At 38.7% G+C, this 18,956-nt stretch overlaps 1 protein-coding gene across 1 annotated transcript in view; it reads right to left on the reverse strand.

Annotated features, from left to right (window-relative positions):
* LOC131245827 (glutathione reductase, chloroplastic-like) overlaps window positions 1–13,113 on the reverse strand; it is a 67,234-nt gene extending 54,121 nt beyond the window's left edge. The window contains exons 1-5 of the mRNA XM_058245544.1: window positions 12,872–13,113; window positions 12,521–12,680; window positions 6,507–6,571; window positions 6,045–6,114; window positions 3,656–3,727 (exon numbers count right to left, since the gene is read on the reverse strand). Of these exons, the coding sequence (XP_058101527.1) occupies window positions 3,656–3,727; window positions 6,045–6,114; window positions 6,507–6,571; window positions 12,521–12,661 (348 nt within the window). The 5' untranslated portion in view covers window positions 12,662–12,680; window positions 12,872–13,113. The remainder of the gene's footprint in view (window positions 1–3,655; window positions 3,728–6,044; window positions 6,115–6,506; window positions 6,572–12,520; window positions 12,681–12,871) is intronic.
* Window positions 13,114–18,956: the final 5,843 nt, after the last annotated feature.

Raw genomic sequence — 18,956 nt, forward strand, 5'->3', positions numbered from 1 at the left:
ATGAGCCCAGATTGAAATTTCTCACGGATAAAGTGACAGTCAACTTCAATATGCTTCGTCCGTTCATGAAAATCGGGTTAGAGGCAATCTGAATAGCACTTAGATTGTCGACATGGAGTGGAGTAGGATTCTGCAGAGGAATGCCCAAGTCGGAAAGAAATCCACATAACCAGACAAGCTCACTACACGCAGTGGACATCGCCCGATACTCGGCTTCTATGCTCGATTTGGAAACAGTGGCCTGCTTCTTACACTTCCAAGAGATGAGAGAAGTGCTAAGAAAAACACAATAGTCAGTGGTAGATCTTCGTGTGAGAGCGCAACCGGCCCAATCAGCATCAGAATAAGCACAAAGGTCCAAAGTCGCTATGGAGGAGAAGAACAGTGATCGATCTAGAGTCCCTCGTAGGTACCGTAAGATGCGCAACACCGCAGTCATATGAAGAGTCCGAGGAGTAGAAACAAACTGACTGACGACCTTGACAGCGTAGGCAATATCAGGGCGAGTCATAGTTAAGTAAACCAACCAAATGGCGGTATAAATCGGGCTGTACAAGTAGATCACCATCGTCACGGCCATATTGAACGTTAAGTTCTAAGGGAGTCTGAACTGTATTTGGCAGTCCTGAATACCATGACCAGTCTGCCGACAATAAATGCACCATTCTTTGCATTGAGCGACAACATGACCTACCTTGTTGCAGCCGCAACAAGTCAAAGGAGTGGAACCATGTGTTAGTGTAGTGGTGGACACAGCAAGCACCATATCAGATGATCCCGGAATTGAAGGAAGAGAAAGAACTTTCAGTCGTTGTTCCTCAGCCAATAAATCATTAATAACCGAATTCAACGAAGGAGTAGGGCTACGGTTCAAGAGAACAGCCCAACAATGCTCAAATTCTGGACGCGACTTCATAAGAAATTGTCGAACTTGCGCACTCTCGCGCATAGTTTGGAATATCTTAAAGTCATGAGGAAATGTTGGATCCATCATAGCCATCTCTGTCCAAATTGTGACAATTTTGGAATAAAATGATTGAATACTGTTGTCACCCTGAGTAAGGTTAACGAGATCCTGTTTCGGGCAGTATAACCCTGCCGCATTACTCTATTGGTAAATTGTCTAAAGATGCTCCCACATTGCCTTAGCAGTGCAATGAGGTGTGAGGCCAACAGCAATGGACCGATCGACCGAATCGAGAATCCAGGTAATAACCCGTCCATTGTTCATTTCCCAATCAGCTAATTTGTCGACATCTGTGGAAGTGGGGATAGGAACAGATCCATCAATTAGTCCTCACAAACCACAACCCTTGAGGAAGTTCTGAAAATGGATGGCCCATAGAGAATAGTTGGTACCATCAAAACTACAATATGGGGCCTCTGTACGGGATGAGTTCTTGTCCATCGATCTAAAGTAATGTAAAGCACACAAAAAGTTGCAGCAGAAGAAGATTTTAGATGTACCGTACAACAGGAGATACCCATGGGATTGCAGTTTCTGGATCTGGCGGAATAACAACAGCAACAGGGGCTCTGGATCTGGAAAATCGAGATTTGGAGCAACAGGAACAGGGGCGTTGAATCTGGATCTGGAAAATCTAGATCTGGAGCAACAGGAACAGAGGCGCTAGATCTGGATCTGGAAAATCTAGATCTGGAGCAACAGCAACAGGGGCTCTGGATCTGGAAAAGCTATATCTGGAACAGAGGGGTGGCCGAAGACGCAAAGGGGCGTGCAATAGGGGTGATCGGACGACGCAGGAGCACTAGACGAGCAGAGGAGTGGTCTGACAAGCAGGGGCGACGCTGTAGGGTGGTCGGAAGACGCAGTGATGGTCGGACAACGCAGCAGGGGTGGCCAGATGAGGCAGCAAGGGTGGCCGGACGACGCAGGAGCGGTCGGACGAGCAGGGATGATAGCCGGACGCAGCAGGGATGATGACCGGACACAGGGATGGTCGGATATGACAGGTGGTGCTGGTTTTGGATCAGTGAAGCTCTGATACCATGTAAACCGGGAGGAGCTGAAAGCTTTTCTGTATTTGAGACAACCCAAAGGGGTTGAATATATAGAGATTACAGTCATCTATACAAGGAAAATAATAAAAGCAGAATCCTCTACCTATGGAAACGAACTATACAAGGTATACTAGCTATACGCATGTCAACAGAAGCTACTCATAAAATTGGTCCGGATGACGGTAAGCCCCTCTCTAATCCTGAGATGTATTGGCGGCTAGTTCGACGTCTTATCTATCTCACTATTACCCGGCCGGATCTTTCGTATGTTGTGGGGGTTGCAAGTCAATTCATGCATGCCCCACGTACCATACATCTGACAGCGGTATATCATATTCTTCGATTTCTTAAATCTTCTCTAGGCAAAAGTTTACTATTTCAACAACATGGCCATCTTCATCTATCTAGTTACTCTAATGCTAATTGTGCTAGAAGTTTAAATGATCAAGGATCTATATCTAGGTATTGTACATTTATCGATGGTAACCTTGTCACCTGGAAGAGTAAGAAACAATCCATCGTGGCGAGATCTTCTATTGAGGCTAAGTATCGGGCGATGGCTCATGCGACATGTAAACTTTGGCTTCAAACCCTCTTATAGGAACTCGGTTATAATCCCCCAAGTCCCATTCCTTTGCATTGCGATAATCAAGTTGTCATTCATATTACAAGCAATCCGGTGTTCCATGAGCACACGAAGCACATTGAGGCTGATTGTCACTTCGTTCGGGAGAAAGTGGCTAACAAAGAAATTACAACTCCATTTGTTTGCAATGGAGACCAACTGGCCAATGTTCTTACCAAGTCTCTTTGTCAGGATGCTCTTCTTCGTATCACTAGGAAGTTGGGCACGATCCATATCTATGCTCCAACTTGAGAGGGAGTATAAAAAGGGTAGTATGTATATTTGTGTCTTTTTGGGTGTGAGTATATATATAGTGGTGTATGCTCCTGCAGAGTACTTATTCTTAGCTTTATAATAAAAGGTGTGGGGGGTTTGTTGTTCCCTAACACACCAAAGAAGCCCTTCTCTCACAAACTCTCTTTTCTTCTCCTTCTTCTCTCTTCTTCTTCCTTTCCCTTCCAAACTTCTCAAACTTACTTTGCGGCAGCGAGGGGGGGGACATGATCTTCCAGGATTAGAAGCGTAATTGAATAGGAGATGGAGAAAACAAAAATGGCAATTTCCAGTCTGGTAGGTTCAAAGATACAAACATGGCAGAAGCTCAGGAACTTCGAGAATTGAAAAAACTTTCCTCTTCCTTCTAGAGGTCAATTGCAAAGGGTGAGATGAGATGTCATCAAGTGCTCACACTCTCAAAAGATTCCAAGCAATTGGAGAACATGATCTACTGTTACTGAAATTTGACATTTTCTTAAGGATATTAGTGAAATTTGACATTTAGAAGCAAGATATAAACAGTCTTAATATCATGCTTTAAGAAAGACAATGACATCAGTCATTCTTTTGCAAAAGAAGAGGCGTCAAGACCTTATCTTGATGTTGGAGAATCTATAGCACTCCTGTAAGTTAATACATTCCAAAATATCTCATACATATTTTGATAAATTTTCCATTAATTAAACAAAGAAAATTACATACATAAAGAAGAAGAAATCTATTAACACTAACCTTATTGTGCAAAAGCTTTTTCCAGTTGAATTCAATTGGCTCTCTAAGTTCCCACCCAAAATTTTTTGCATCCTGCATAAGGAAAATCACCGTTAGATCAATACATCAGATATACTTAAGTAATCATGAATGATATGTGTGGAACTGGCATTACTTATACAATAAAAATATATGGAAGAAAGAAAACAGTAAGAAACTTTGGTTGAATTTGAGTAAATTTAAGGCACCACGATACACAACCTCAATTAGAAAAAAGAACATGGCATCAAATATAAGGAAAAAAAAAAAAAAGGAATTCAATCGCCTGCCCCCAGAATCAATATTTTTGTTGTATATTAACCAACAAAGTCCGCATCGAATAATAATGATAAATCTGTCTGTTTTGGTTTTTCCGTTTTGCCTGTCTGTAAAGCCAATACATATCAGGTTGACATGTATGATGTATCACATCAAATGGTGTGTGGAAGTTATGAAGGTTCAAAGAAGACAGTACATGGACTCCCTCGATGTCATCAGTTACAAATGACGTAGTAAAAGGCAAAACTGAAATCAATTGAGTGGAGAATTGAATGAACCAATTTAGAACTTCAATCTCCACCTTATAATGCCACAAAGGAGATAAAACAAACTCAATAAAGGACAGTGATAATTGATTACCAAAAGTAATCTAGGTTCTATAACTAGAAAAAGAAAAGAAACTCTCCAGATGAGAAAAATGGGAACTGTGGGAGAACCCAACAGGGTTCTAGGAGTAAAACCTGCTATAACAATTAGAAGAATCACTCTTCTAAAGAAAAGCATAATTACCCAAAACATTGTTAGTCAATAAATATAGAAACAAAATGCCTGAAACAATTTTATTCCATAAAAAAAATAATGTAGTAGTCCAAACATATGGCCTCATTAACTACTTATTGGGCTTCTTTACGATGAAAATTCTCTTCAAAATTTGAAACTCTAGCTTAAAAGTCAAACTAAGAAAGTTCTAATAAAAGGAAACTAACTGTATAGAATCAAACTACTCAAATATGCACAACCATACAGCTCTATGGGGATTTACAGTTGGTACAAAACTCAAAAGTACTTCCTACGGTTTGTATATGAACCCCAAAAATGTCCACCGCTTGGACTTGTAAGCCTCCACAGTCCAAAACGTTGAGGCAACTCAGTTGGATTTGTGGGGGCCCCGTAGTCTAATCAGATGAGAGTAAGCCCTAAAGTTCAATTGTCCAGCAAGTGGGGTCCACTCTTGGACCTCCCTTGATGGAAGGCCTGGATGCATCGTTGAGTTGGTGGTCTCTTAGAGAATCGCTGTAGTTTGCAGTGAGATCATTGATATTATCCTAATATGGGGAAAGTTTCTTCTCCCACATTGATGGGATGCAATCCTAAACAGGTGACTTAGTTGATAAGATGTGAGGGAGAAACCTTTTATATTAGTTTTTCCGAAGTGTTTATGTCATTGTACAATAGGTTTTTTTTAAAAAAAAAATCTACTAATGTTATTCTTCTCTGACAATCAAAATGGAAGAAGAAAAGATACAAAAGAATAATTAGGTCAAAAGATGGTAAACCATTCTGAATACTGGCATCAAAATACTGCAAGTCATGGTCAGAAGTATAGAGGTGTTTCTATAGCTGTTTCCCAAAATTAAATGAACAAATGAATGCAAACCTTGTGGAAACAATGAATGATTATCACAGTATTTAATACCATACATATGATAGCCATTTGTTGATGAAATGGGCAACAAATAAGCAAAGGTAATCCAAACAAAATTTGTGGATTAAAACCAAAGAAAGCAATTCGAAGACATGTCGTTCAGGAAAATACACCACAAGAAGATGGAAAAGCATGTTGAAAAAATTCTTTGACTCAAAGACTTCTATTTATTTATTTTTTGAAGGCATATCCACATTTCTTTTAGACGACATTCCTCAAGAATAGTCCTTGATAGTTTTAACTTCATATACATCGCACTTCTAATTGTTAACAATAGAAACAGTTTCCTCTGAGATCATAAAGATAAACATCAGATTAGCTTCTCAAACTATTCAAAAGGGGAAAAAAAGGACTAGTAGTTGACAATCAAAGAAAAGAAAACATATGAAGCTTCTAATAAAATAAAGGGAGAATAGCAACTGATAAATGAATATCAATCTCAAATACATGTATCAAGATCAAACTAAAGAAAACATGGAAAAAAAAAAGAGTGAGTGAATGGCTGTAGAACTATACTAGGCCTACAGTCCAGAATTTAGTTCCTAAAAAGAATTAACTTCCAAAAGAGAATTCTTCTATAAAATATTCATCAAAACCATACTGTAAATCCACAAATATACTATTTCAGTGAAAAATCATGTTTTCTGAATACCAATAAGATCCCACCTCAAATTCACCTCGAAAGGATGCTCCGTACACTAAAATCTTTTTAGGAACACAACCACGAATAACGCACCTACAAGATAAGAGAGAAGGGTTGTCATGATCATCAGCATGTGAGATACCCCTCAGGTCAGTAGAACCACATACCATATATTGTAGAAAACCCTTACATTAGTGAGTATAAAAAGTAAAAAGGAAGACAGAATTTTCTGACCCAACAGGTGGTCAAAATCCCCTTCAAAACAAAGAACAGTACTGAAAATAAGTAGTTATAGACTCATAAGTCCCTCAAAAAGCCAGCCTGTAGCGTTACATTGATAGTAGCTTCTACTTTTTTTCAAAGAGATAATGGCAAAGGGTAATAATCATCTTAATGACAAAGACAAGACAGGAGTTCTGCAAAGGGGCAGTTAAAGTAGAATCGTATCAGAAACCATGTACAAGGTTTTCAGTTCAAGGACTTACGTTCCACCTACTCCACCAATGACTTCTGAACTAATTGGATGAAAGGGAAGCTCACAAATTGCAACCTAGCATTATGATTCACAGCTGGTTAGAGCAATACTGCTTACAGTATGTTGTCTATAGCTAAACAAATGTGAAAGACATTGAAAATGGCGAAGAGTCAAAAGAAAAAGAAATCTCAACACCTGAATGAAATTGAAGTGTAACTACAAAAATATTGTAAGCCGAATGATTATGTGCTGTATCTTCCAGGAAAGAAAAGAATCTCATGTAAAAGGGCACCTTAAAAATCAATAAACCGAAGCACAAGCTCGATAACTAAACAAGATTTCAAATCAATAGCTGCTTATCTATACATCAATAGCTATCTACTCTACTTTTGCAGCAACAATAGCAATTTCAGGGTCATCCTCGAACACGTGATACAGCAATGTCAAACAATAGTTTAGGGTGTGTCTAGAAATGGGTAAGTGCCCATTCTGCTTTGTGATTAGGGTGGCTCACTTCTTTCAAATCTAAATCCTCAAAACTGGTGTTGCAGGGCCCTTTTCCTTTTCAGTATCTTTTCACAACAACACTCGAGCACACTTGGATACTCCATGACACAAAACGACACAACACCATATGCACAGTATGAATGAGTGCCCTGATGATGCCATCAAACACTGTCGCATGCAGAACCCTTCAGATGATGTGTCTTGAATCATCTACATCCTTCATGAGGTTCCGTGTCTTGAATCATCTACATCCTTCATGAGGTTCCATGTTCTTTTCAAGTGCATTTGGTCTAAGGGTGAATATCGTGATTTTTTGAAAGGTTTACACCTCTATATGTTTTATCACTGCAAGAGGCCAAATTTGGCATAGGCCAGTGTTGGCAGATTTGATGGTAACTACAGCATCATATTGGCATAGGCCAGTGTTGGTAGATTTGATGGCAAATATGGCATCATATCTCAAGGCTAATATTTGCTTCTGAAGCAAATAGTTAAATATTATAATATCTGGCAGAAGGAAAAAAAAAAAAATTTGCCAAGGTTCCACCCTCCACCCAAATGGCCAAACCGCCTCTACGTTTTCCCATTTCTTTGTTTTTTATTTAGTCAAATATTGCTGTTAGGTTGAACATTTCTCATTATTTCATTGTGTCCAAGCTCGCATCCACTCCTTTGGTGTTAAGGAAACTATTGTATAAGCTGTAGGGTTCACTTTCACTTTTCAGCTAGAGAAATTATCACATTCAAAGATTGTATAGTCCAATAGGGGTTGTCCCCCTTAATTTCAAAGAAGTTCCTCACTAGATTTAAAATCAAAAAGCTTTTTTGAGAATCATCCTTGAATATAAATAGGAGAAAGCCTGTGTTACCATACAATGTTGTGATCATTTCTAGTTTGGGTAATAGGCCAAATATCAAAAAGTTCATGCCATACAGTTTGCTTTATTTTCTCAGACGGAATTGCCAAATCTTTTTAAGGGCAATTGATGTTTGTTGTGTGACATTCAAATAGGGTCTTTTTATTTCTATCAATTGCCATAAATTGAACATAAATTGATATTTTCTTTCTTTATCTTTCATAATTTTCTTGTTTTATCTTATTTCTCACTGTATGGAGGCATTCATATGTCCAGATTTTCGGAAGTAGCCATCTCAGAGAATTGAGGACACTTTGACACTTGTAACCCGTGCCACATGCCCAGGGAAACATGAGAGAAGGCTCTTTTTGGCCCCAAGTTGCAAGTGGCAGAAAAAAGTACTCTTTGCTAATTTGGCACAAAAGCACCCATTAAAATAGTCACTTTTCAGACATCCAAATGCACCCATGGATAAAATAGACCCTTGTGTAACCTTTCATTGATTACAAATAGTGAATCAAAAGAAAACTCTGGGGTATGTTCCCTTAATGGATAGATATACTCCTTTCCTTCTCCAATAAAGAATTCCATAACTAGCATTCCAATATCATTGATATCAATATTATCGGCGATATTATCAATACTGCCAAGCCGGCGATACCGAGAAGCCCTGGGAATCTCTTTTTTCCAAATACCACTAAAATATTGACAAAATACTGCTATTGTATCATTGGGCGATAATATCACCAAAAATCGCCACAAACCCTTTATAAATTCTCCCATATATCGCCTATATTGATGATATTATCAACGACACAGGTCAATGAGGAGGAAAGTGTACATAAATAAGTAGAAATTGAGAAGAAAAAAAATGCAATAAAAAATAGATTTTTTTTCTTGAAAATTGTTTTGGGGATCTAGTTGGGGAGTGGACTTCAACCACCCTTCTTCAATTTTTGTGAATCAAATCCCTCATTTTAGGAGAAAGAAAAAAAAAAAAAAAAAAATCTGAAGTTTTTTTAGGGATCTAGTCAAGGAGTCGATGATGTAGGCTGATATGGCCCATGATCCATGGACCAAGCCCAGACCCATTAAGCCCAAGCCCAACAATTGGCCCATCAATAAGGAGGCCCAACCCTCCTATTTAGGTAGTTAGATGGCAAAATCAATCAGCTAGCTATGAATAATCCATTAGTCAAATTCCTTTTATTTGTTTTCCATTTTTGTAATAAGTCATTGCTTGTCAATGACATTATGAGTTTTCCTTACATGTACGTTTCAAAACTTATATAAGGGCCTGTGATGAGTAGTATCAACGCACTTTTGAATTAAATCAAAATTTTGAAATTGTTCTCTTCTATGTGTTTTAGTTTTCATACTTAGATTGAAGGTTCCTACGCTTGGTGGATCCTTCCCATCAACCGGCTATGTCGGTGGATTTTGACCACTCCTCAATTTTTATGAATCAAATCTATCATTTTGGGGAAAAATCGAGAAGGGGATTAAATACTATTAAAATTAGAAGGGAAAAAGGGCACAATACTGCAAAAATTAGAAAATAAATTGAAGTGCATATTTTTTTTGTTTAAGTTTTTTTTAGGGATCTGGTTAAGGAATAAATTTTGACCACTCCACTTCAATTATTATGAATCAAATCCATCAATTTTTCTTTTTTTCTTTTTCTTTTGGGGGGGGGGGAGATGCATAAATACTACTAAAATTAGAAAAAATAAAAATAAAAATTTGTTTTCGATTTTTTTTGGGGGGGTCTAGTGGGATGTGGATTTCAACTGCACCTCTTTAGTTTTTGGAAATTAAATCCCTCATTTTAGGTAAAAATTTGGGAAGGGTTAAAACATGCAAAAATAAAATAAAAATTAAAAAAACAATAATAAATTTTTTTCTTTTGAAATTTTTTTCGAGATTTGGTTGGGGAATGGATTTCGACCACTCTTCAATTTTTGAAAAAAAAAAAATCATTTAAATTTTATTTAAAATTTTGAAAATGCAAAAAAAAAAAAAAAAAATGATAATGATATTGAATGATATTGTTTCATTAAAAGCGTATTGATTTTTTCTATTTACGTATGGATATTGATGAGTAATGTGTTGCATTTTTTTATAAAAAATGGAGTTCTAAATTATGAAAAAATAAAAAATTTGTCTACTTTAAAAAATAATGATTTTATTTCATAATTATGTATGGATGGATGTATGATATATGCATGTGTGAATGCATGCATTAATGGATGGATGAATGGATGTGTTATGCACATATGGAAGTATCATGCATGAATGGATTGATAAGTGTTTATGAATGAACACATGCATGTAGGCATGTATGTACTTGTGCATGGATGGATGGTTGGATGGATGATGGATGATGTATAGTGTACTTTGCAAATATGTATGTATGCATGGATAAATTTATGTTACTATATACACTGGTTTTTACAACGGCATGTGGATTAGGCCCCTATTAAACGAAAAGTTGCTATGCATTGTTCTTTTTTGCAATTTTTTATTCCTAAACATGTAAACATGTCTTTTAGTATCTCAAAAAGTTTCACTGATGCAGGACAACTAATCAGTTGCTCTAAAAGCTTGAACCGATCGAACATGGCCAATCAATCCCTTTATCTCATAGCCCAGGTCAGGCCCTCGATCGAACTCCCCTCATAGGCCCCACTTCACATAAGTCTCGCCTCACATGGGTCACCCACCCCGAGTGTGCGCCGCCCCCCCCCCCCCCCCGCTTCACAAAGGCCACCCCACTCGAGCCCGATGTGAAAATGCTCCTTGTATTAATCACCACCGGTGAAGAGTCTCAAACACGAGACCTCCTGGTCTAATACCACTTTTGACACAAGACAACTAACCGCTTACTCTAAAAACTTGAACTGATAAAGCGTAGCGAATCAATCCCTTTAGCTCGTAGCACATGTCATGCCCTCGGCATAACCCCCCTCATATGCCACACTTCACATGGGTCTCACCTTCCATGAGCCACCCGCCTCACACAGGCCGCCCACCCCGAGTGTACCCCTGCTTCACACAGGACACCCCACTCGAGCCAAGTGTGAAAATGCCCCTGCATTATTCACTAAAAAATCCACCTTTTTCTCCATGTTTCCCTCAGTTAGCGATATACTATCGGGTATCGGCGATATCAATACATGTTTCCATATTCCCAGTCAGTGATACATGTAACAATACCGATACTACAAACACTATCCATAACTGATAAAAAATGAAAAAGAAAAGAAAATAAAATTCTTGAGATGGTTATTTGATTCTACTTTGATGCATTTGAGCTTTTACATGTACCAATTTGATTCTTATCCAATTACTACTAAATACCAACATTTAAACTAACATTTATTGATCAAACAGGAACTATGAATGTATTGCCTTACAGAAATTGTTAGAGAGTGATCAAATCAAATGAAGCAATTCCACCTAATTAATTAAGAGTAAATATGAACACCAGGCATGTTAGCAGGAAGTTTTAAAAAACAATAATAATAAATAAATAATCATTGAAAACCTCTGGGATTAAATTTCCATCATTTGAGCCAACATTTAGTACAGGTGAGGCCTACTTTCAGTGATCCAGATTGTTCATCTGGTGGTTGGGCCTTAAATATCCTCCACTGAGCATTTCCAGTCCTCCAATCAATAGACTTTTTCCCATTGCATATGGAACATTAGCCATATTTTCTTTTGAACCCGTCCACTTGCAGGCCAATTATCGTATGGTTGGGATTTTCTGATGGAGATCTCTTGCATTGTCACCAAGTCTATGGTGGGGATCGCTAGAGGAACAATCTGGAATACAAAGTTGGGCCCCACATGCATGAACTGCTGGCTTAAATGAAAAGAATTATATATTGCCTCTCAAAAGAAAGAAAATAATACTTCAATACCACTCTTTGTCTAGTTAGGAGTTTTGTTGAACCCGCACATGGCTGCACGTGCCAATTTGGCATATGTGTGGCCATCCAAGCAATGCATCAGGTGGGATCCACTGTGTAGATACCTAGTCCAGAGGTCAGTATGTGCCACTCATCAAAAGAAAATTTTAACAGTTCACATTCTTCTCAAACGGTTGGTTACTTTTGTGCATATGCAACCTACCTGATCCATGAACAAGCTTGATGTTTGGAAAAGATCATCCACACAGTGGAACCACCAGATTCATGGCTCCAATGCCCCACGGGTGTGCCAACTTTGGATATGCAGCCACGTGGAAAGGTGCACATGGACTCAGAGAATGCATGCGACCCAGCAAACTATCTAAGTTATTTATTTAACAGGTAACCATCTAAATTAGCTATCAAGCACTCTATCCCTGAACATGTGGCAACCGCATGTGAGATCCAGACCACCCATCTACTAACCCCTGTCATGGATGAGCCATAGCTCAAAAATCACACAATTGGATGTTAGAGGACCCCATTTACAAAAATCCTCTGATCAACAGCTAGGATCAACTGATTGTTGTGATTTTCAAGATATGAGCCATCCATGGTAAACGTCCCAATCCCATACATGTGAGCTATGCAGAAATAAAAGAGTTTTGATAACTATGATACAATCATTAAGCACCAAATCCTTTCACTCAAATTAATAAGAGATAGAGCTTCAGTTTTCATTTTACCTTAGCTCCGAAGCCAGCTGAAGTTCTAGCAGCTCGAACACCGCCACTGCCAGCTCCAATAACAAATAGATCGAAATCATACTGAGCTTCTTCTACAGTTGAATTCCCCACCTCACCGTCTATAAGCATCTTTCTCGACATGATTGTAATATGAAAAGAACTAAATCCAGATTGAAATCGGAATCATTAGGGAGGAAAACCGACAAAAGTCCAATAAATAATGATCATCTTACTGAGATTTTCGAATCAAACAATTCACGATAATTCCAAAAATCGGGTAGAATGAATGAATTTACTTATGAAATTTTTGAAAGTGGAAGTGAAATCGCAACGGAATCGGATCGAAATTACCTTGCTGGAAACCGTGAGAGATGCTTGTTTCAATGAAAGGCTAGATGGATCGAAATGTTTCTTTCGAATCAGGAATCTTAGTATGGAGATTTGAAGATCGAAAAGAAATCGCTTTGGTGAGATTACCAAGACAGATGTCGAAAGGAAATGAGAAAGGGCTTTGACTTTTAATAGGGCTCGTTTGGCTTCTCCATTTAAAAATTCAATAAGAGCGGCTACAATAAAGCTCTTTTTTATCGAGCAGCTGGTTCAGCAAAATCACCTTTTCAAGTCTTCAAAAAAAACATTTATTTAATATAAGCATTTTTGTTGAAATCTCCTAATAAATGCTTTTATCAGGAGTTGAGTACATTTTTTTTAAATTACAGCAACTTTATTACAAAAGTAATCTATATAATTGTGTTAGTGTATCTCATCCAATCATGCCTTGAATGACAAAAGAATAGATAACTACAATTTTCATATTTTAAGACATTTTTACCGTATTTATTATATCCTACATTAAATGTGGATCAACCATGGAGCCCATCAAACATGTGGAGTGTCCCTTATGTGAGCCAAACTTTCAAAGTGTCATAGAAGGTCCATCTTGGATGTGGACCATTCATCACTAAGGACCCACTATGATGTAGGTCATCCATCATGTAGGGCCACTCATCAATGTTAATGGTCCTTCGTGTGGGGGTCATGAATGTCCATTACCCATCACCCATCATGAGGAGTCCACATTTGACGTGTTCATAGTGTGGGCCCTACTATTGAAGTGGATTGTCCATCATGTGGGGCCCACATTGATATCCACGCATGGCCCACTTTGGATGTGGGTCATCCATCATGCAAGACCTTGGATGAGGACTGTCCATTAGGTGGGGCCCATTTAACGTGGACAGCCCATTATGAGGGGCCACACTTTGATGTGGGTCATCCATCATGTGAAGCCCACTCTGTGCATTAAGTGGGCCCACCTTAATGTGGATCATTCATTGTGTGGGGCCCCACTTTCAACAAAGGTCATTCATCATGTGGGCCTACCTTTAATGTCAACCAACCATCATGCGAACCCACCTTTAATTACCATTATCCATCATGTGAGACCCACCTTTAATGTGGATTGCACATCAAATGGGACCCACTTGATGTGCATGTTATGTCATATTGGGCCACACTTTGATGTGGACTACCTATCATGTGAGGCCCACCCTTGATGTAAGGCTCTACATTCAATATGAGTCATTCATCATGAGGGGCCCACCTTTGATATCCACCATCTATCATGTATATCCCAACTTTGTTGTGGACCATATATCATGTGGGGCATACTGATGTGGATAGTCCATCACGTGGGACCCACCTTTTATGTTCACCATCCATTATGTAGGTCCCAACTTTGTTGTGGACCATCAATCATGTCGGGCCCAACCTTCAATATGGTCCATTCATTATGTGGGACCACCTTTAATGTCAACCTTCAATCATGGGGTCCTACATTCAATGTCTACCATCCATCATATGGGGTCCCACCTTTGATGTAAAAGGTTGAGCTATTATGTGCAGCCACACTTTGATGTAGACCATCCATCATTTGGGGGCTTACTTTCGATGTAATCGCGCATTATGTGGGTCCACCTTTGATGTGGTCCATTCATCATGTGAGGCCATCTTCAATATGAGCCAACTTGAAATCAAAGGTGAAAGCTTGGATTACATCTAAAAGCCTTTCAAGAGTTGCATGCGTAACATGTATGTCACTAGACTATAAATCTATTAGGCACATGGCGCGTTGATGGTATTCCAAAACAATAAAATTATCAATTGCATAACTATAAATACTTTAATGTGATGATAGCTCCTACCAAATGCTATTCAAGCAAATCAATCATTAAAAATCATTGGTTAATCCCTTGGATGTGATCTTGTGTTTGTAGCTTATAAGAGACTTGAATTTTTATTACTTTTAGGCGAAGTATATATTTCAATGCGCTTATTATAACCATGTTGTTAAACATTTAATATATTCATTAGTTAAAGATATTAAAGTTGATTTAATAATTAAATTCAAACACCTATAAAAATATTATGCATAACTACTTTTTGGATTGGAGTGGATTCTAAATTATGAGTGCTAAACACACCGGGAGGATTTCAAATATGAAGGGTTTCAAATTTAAGGGGTTCCTAATCCAAGGGGGTCTAAATTCACTCTCCTAGCCAAGCCTTTAATCTATTTAGATACATAGCCCATTTATGATATTCAAAACAATTATATTATCAATTGCATCACTATAATTACTCTAATACAATGATATGCACTATCCAATCATTGTTAATGTAAATCAACAGTTAAAAATCATTAGTTAGTCACTCAAGTATTGTCTTTAGCTTGTGGACCATTCGAATCTTAGAAATTTCATAATTTTCAAACAACATATATATTTCGACGGCTTTATTACAATCATTGTGCCAAGCATTACATAGGTAAAACCGGAGGATTTCTAATCCAAGGTTTTCAAACATGCCATTAGACACCCTGGGTAAAAGTATGACTGCCTTTTAAGGCTTGTAAGCCACACGTATACAGTGAAAGTGGAGCGTTGATTCATTTATCTCAAGATTCTCAACCATCCAATTTATTTGCTTCTAACGTGCACTTACCCCAGCTACTGAGCCAGCCGACCACGACTTCTTTGTGAAATGAACCAAGCTCTTGGATCTCTCTCACGTGTCACACGCTAGCAAGTGGAACGAGAGAAGAAAGTGTCATGGAGTCGACTTGGCTAAAAACGCTTGCATTTGTCTTTTTATTCATTCTGCTGTCCGGGCAAATCTGGAATTTTGAGGTACTTCTGATATCACCTGGTACATCATGGACGCGGATTGCGTCCTACCCCCGACCGGACAGAAATCCGTCCGGGCAGGGCTCTGTGGGGCCCACCGTATTGTAAGTGTTTTATCTACGCCGTTCATCACTTTTCACAGATCATTTTAAGATATGATAATAAAAATGAAATAAGTCCACATCTTTATTGGACCACACCAAAGGAAGCTGCAGTGATAATGATATTCACCGTTGAAGCCTTTCTAAGGGCCATCGTGATGTTTTTTAACCATCCAAACTATTCATAAGGTCATGTAGACGTGGATGAAGTGAAGAAGCAAATATCAGCTTGATCCGAAACATTTCCAGCTACCAAGAAGTTTTTAATGGTGAAAGTTCAATCCCAACTTTGTGGTCCTTGGAGATATAGAAATGCCTCATTTTTGAATAATATCTTAAAATGATCTTTTAAAAGTAATGAACGGCGTGGATAAAACAATTAAATTACTTTGGTCCCCACAGAGCCCTGCCAGGACGGATTACCGTCCGGGCGGGGGTACGACGCAATCCTCGTCCGTATATTGCTCGCGAGCGGTTTAGGTGCGGCCCTGGCCACACCCAAGATGGAACGAACCTTACAATGGGCCCACTTTGATGTATTTATCGTATATCTACACCGTCCATCTGACTTTTCAGATCAATTTAATGGATGAATTCAAAAATGAAGAAGATCCAAATCTAAAATGGAACAAACTATAGAAAGAGTGGTGATTGAATACGCTACCATTACAAAATTCCTAAGGTCCACCGTACTGTTTTTGTAATGTTTATTTTCCATCCAACCTGTTGATAAGGACAGATAAATCTGGAAGAAGGGAAAACAGAAATATCATCTTGATCCAAAACTTATGTCCCTCCTTAATAATCAATCACCACTATTTCCTAAAGTATGGCCTATCTGAGGATTCGATCTGTTTCATTTTTGGGATCATAGCTTAAAATGATCTGAAAAAACGGATGGACGGCGTGGATATAGAATAAATACATCAAGGTGGGCCCACCGCAAGGGCCGCACCTAATCCGCTCCCATGTTACTCTATCCTTGAAGATGTTGACTACCGCGTGGAAATAGGAAACTCAAGGTGGGACCCACCGCTCGATGGACAGAGGAACATTTCTCGCCAAAAACAAAAAACATATCCGGGTCCGAAAAGAGGGCGGTCAGCTCCTCTTATGATCGTTGAGTGAAGACCGTCGGTTCTCATTCTCATCTGATCTTCCTTTTCTTGATACAGCGTGGCCCACCAGAGAAATTGACAGTCTGGATCCTGGGCTAAGCAAAACACAATATCTGAGGAGACCTGCAATATTGTACAGGTAACATCCACTCCGTCCATCACATTCTATCCTACATTCTAGCCGTTGGAGTAAAATTAAAAGCCAAGATCTGCAATTTTGGTGGGCCAGATCACAGGTGATGATAGAGATAGGATGTCCATGATGCTATCTGTTATCAAATCCATTAATCATGTGTAACTCACCTGGATGAAATAAAAGATACAAAAGCTAACCTAATTTTTAATTCCAAATTCACTGGCAAACTCAAACATTCTTTTTTATTTTTTTAATTATATTATTTTAATTAATAGATTTCATTTTATTTTATTTTATTTTTTCATTTTTTTAAATTTTTTTTTCCTTTTAGTATCCACCTATTGTTTTAATTTCAACCATCCATTTCCTAAGGGTTGCTTGACCACTGGCCAATCTTTCTATGAATTGGATGGTCTTAAACAAAATCATGCTCGTATGCATCACCGGCCGCCTTCACGTGTGAATTGGAGTAGTATGTCTCATGTGTCCGAATCTCTCTCGTCGCGATCGAAACGGGCAGACAAGAAAGGACGTGGATTGGGTACTACATACGCCTGTACCTATCTCGGGACACAAGAGCTCCGTGGAGCCACAGTAATGTATGAGTTTTATCCACACCGTTCATCCATTTTCCGTATCATTTTAGTGTCTAGGCCTAAAAACAAGGTAGATCCAAGGCTCAAGTGGACCACACAGTGCTGATAATGACGGCCATCATTGAAACCTTTCTAATACCCACATATGATTTTTATTTGCCATCCAGCCTGTTCATAAGGTGACATATATCATATGAAGGGAAAACAAGAATATAGCTTGATCCAAACTTCTGCAGCTCCTAAGAACTTTTTAATGGTGGGTGTTCAATTCCCAATGTGTGGTCCACTAGAGCTTTGGATCTGCCTCATTTTGGGGCTCATCTCATAAAATGATTAAAAAAAAAAAAAAAAGATTAACAGTGTAGATAAAACCCACACATCACGGTGCCCTCTCATAGACCTGGAAATGCAGGGTAGTACCTAATCCACATCCCACAAGAAACGAAGCTCATCAGGTGGGGCCTGCCCCGTGAGAATGCTTTCGACCAAAATTCAGCGGATTCACACGGGTACATTGTATATAGACAAGCGGTCATCCGGTCACGGCATACGTCCCAAAAAATAAAATAAAATAAAAATTGACCGAGACTTTTCTCAGCAAAGGTTTTTTAACCCATGCAAATTTTTGAGTGCCTGAGTATCAAGCATCATATGCTTCAGATAACTTTCTTTTCATTTCTTAGGTGGGAATTGGAAGCGGATTGCGCCCGACTAGATCTGTTTGGTATCCACCGGATGTATCTGTTTATCCACACCATCCATCCCTTTTCTCATACCATGTTAAGGTATTGTATTAAATGCATAAAGCATTAAATGCAAGAGGACCACTAAAGCATTGGATTTACCTAATTTTTCGACCCATATTTTAACATGATCTGAGAAAGGGGATAAGCAGGTACATCACAGCAGCCCCATGCAGATCTGGCCGGACATTGCTAGGTTTGAGCGAGGGAATTAGTCAATCAAACAGCAGTGGCTTTGTCTATAAGCTCTATAACTAGTCCGAAGTCCCTGCACGTTGAAGGATTTCATTTTTAGGGTCTTGTTATGTTTCAAGGATTTCATTTTTAGGAGTTGATCTCATGTAAGTGTACGAGAATTTAACTATAGTGTTTGATAAGCCAAATATGTTGTGGCATCCCCGCATGAAAAAGTAATCCATTTTCTTTCCTTTTTGGTCCCATCATCCAAACAGACTCAGTGCCAAAGGAGCACAAAAATGAGAGATCCAAGCCATCCATCAGATGGGTCCCTTTGCCATCCTTCTGTTTATAAGATCGTGACCTGTTCAAACGAGTTG

Source organism: Magnolia sinica, chromosome 5, assembly GCF_029962835.1.
Source record: "Magnolia sinica isolate HGM2019 chromosome 5, MsV1, whole genome shotgun sequence".
Lineage (NCBI taxonomy): Eukaryota > Viridiplantae > Streptophyta > Magnoliopsida > Magnoliales > Magnoliaceae > Magnolia > Magnolia sinica.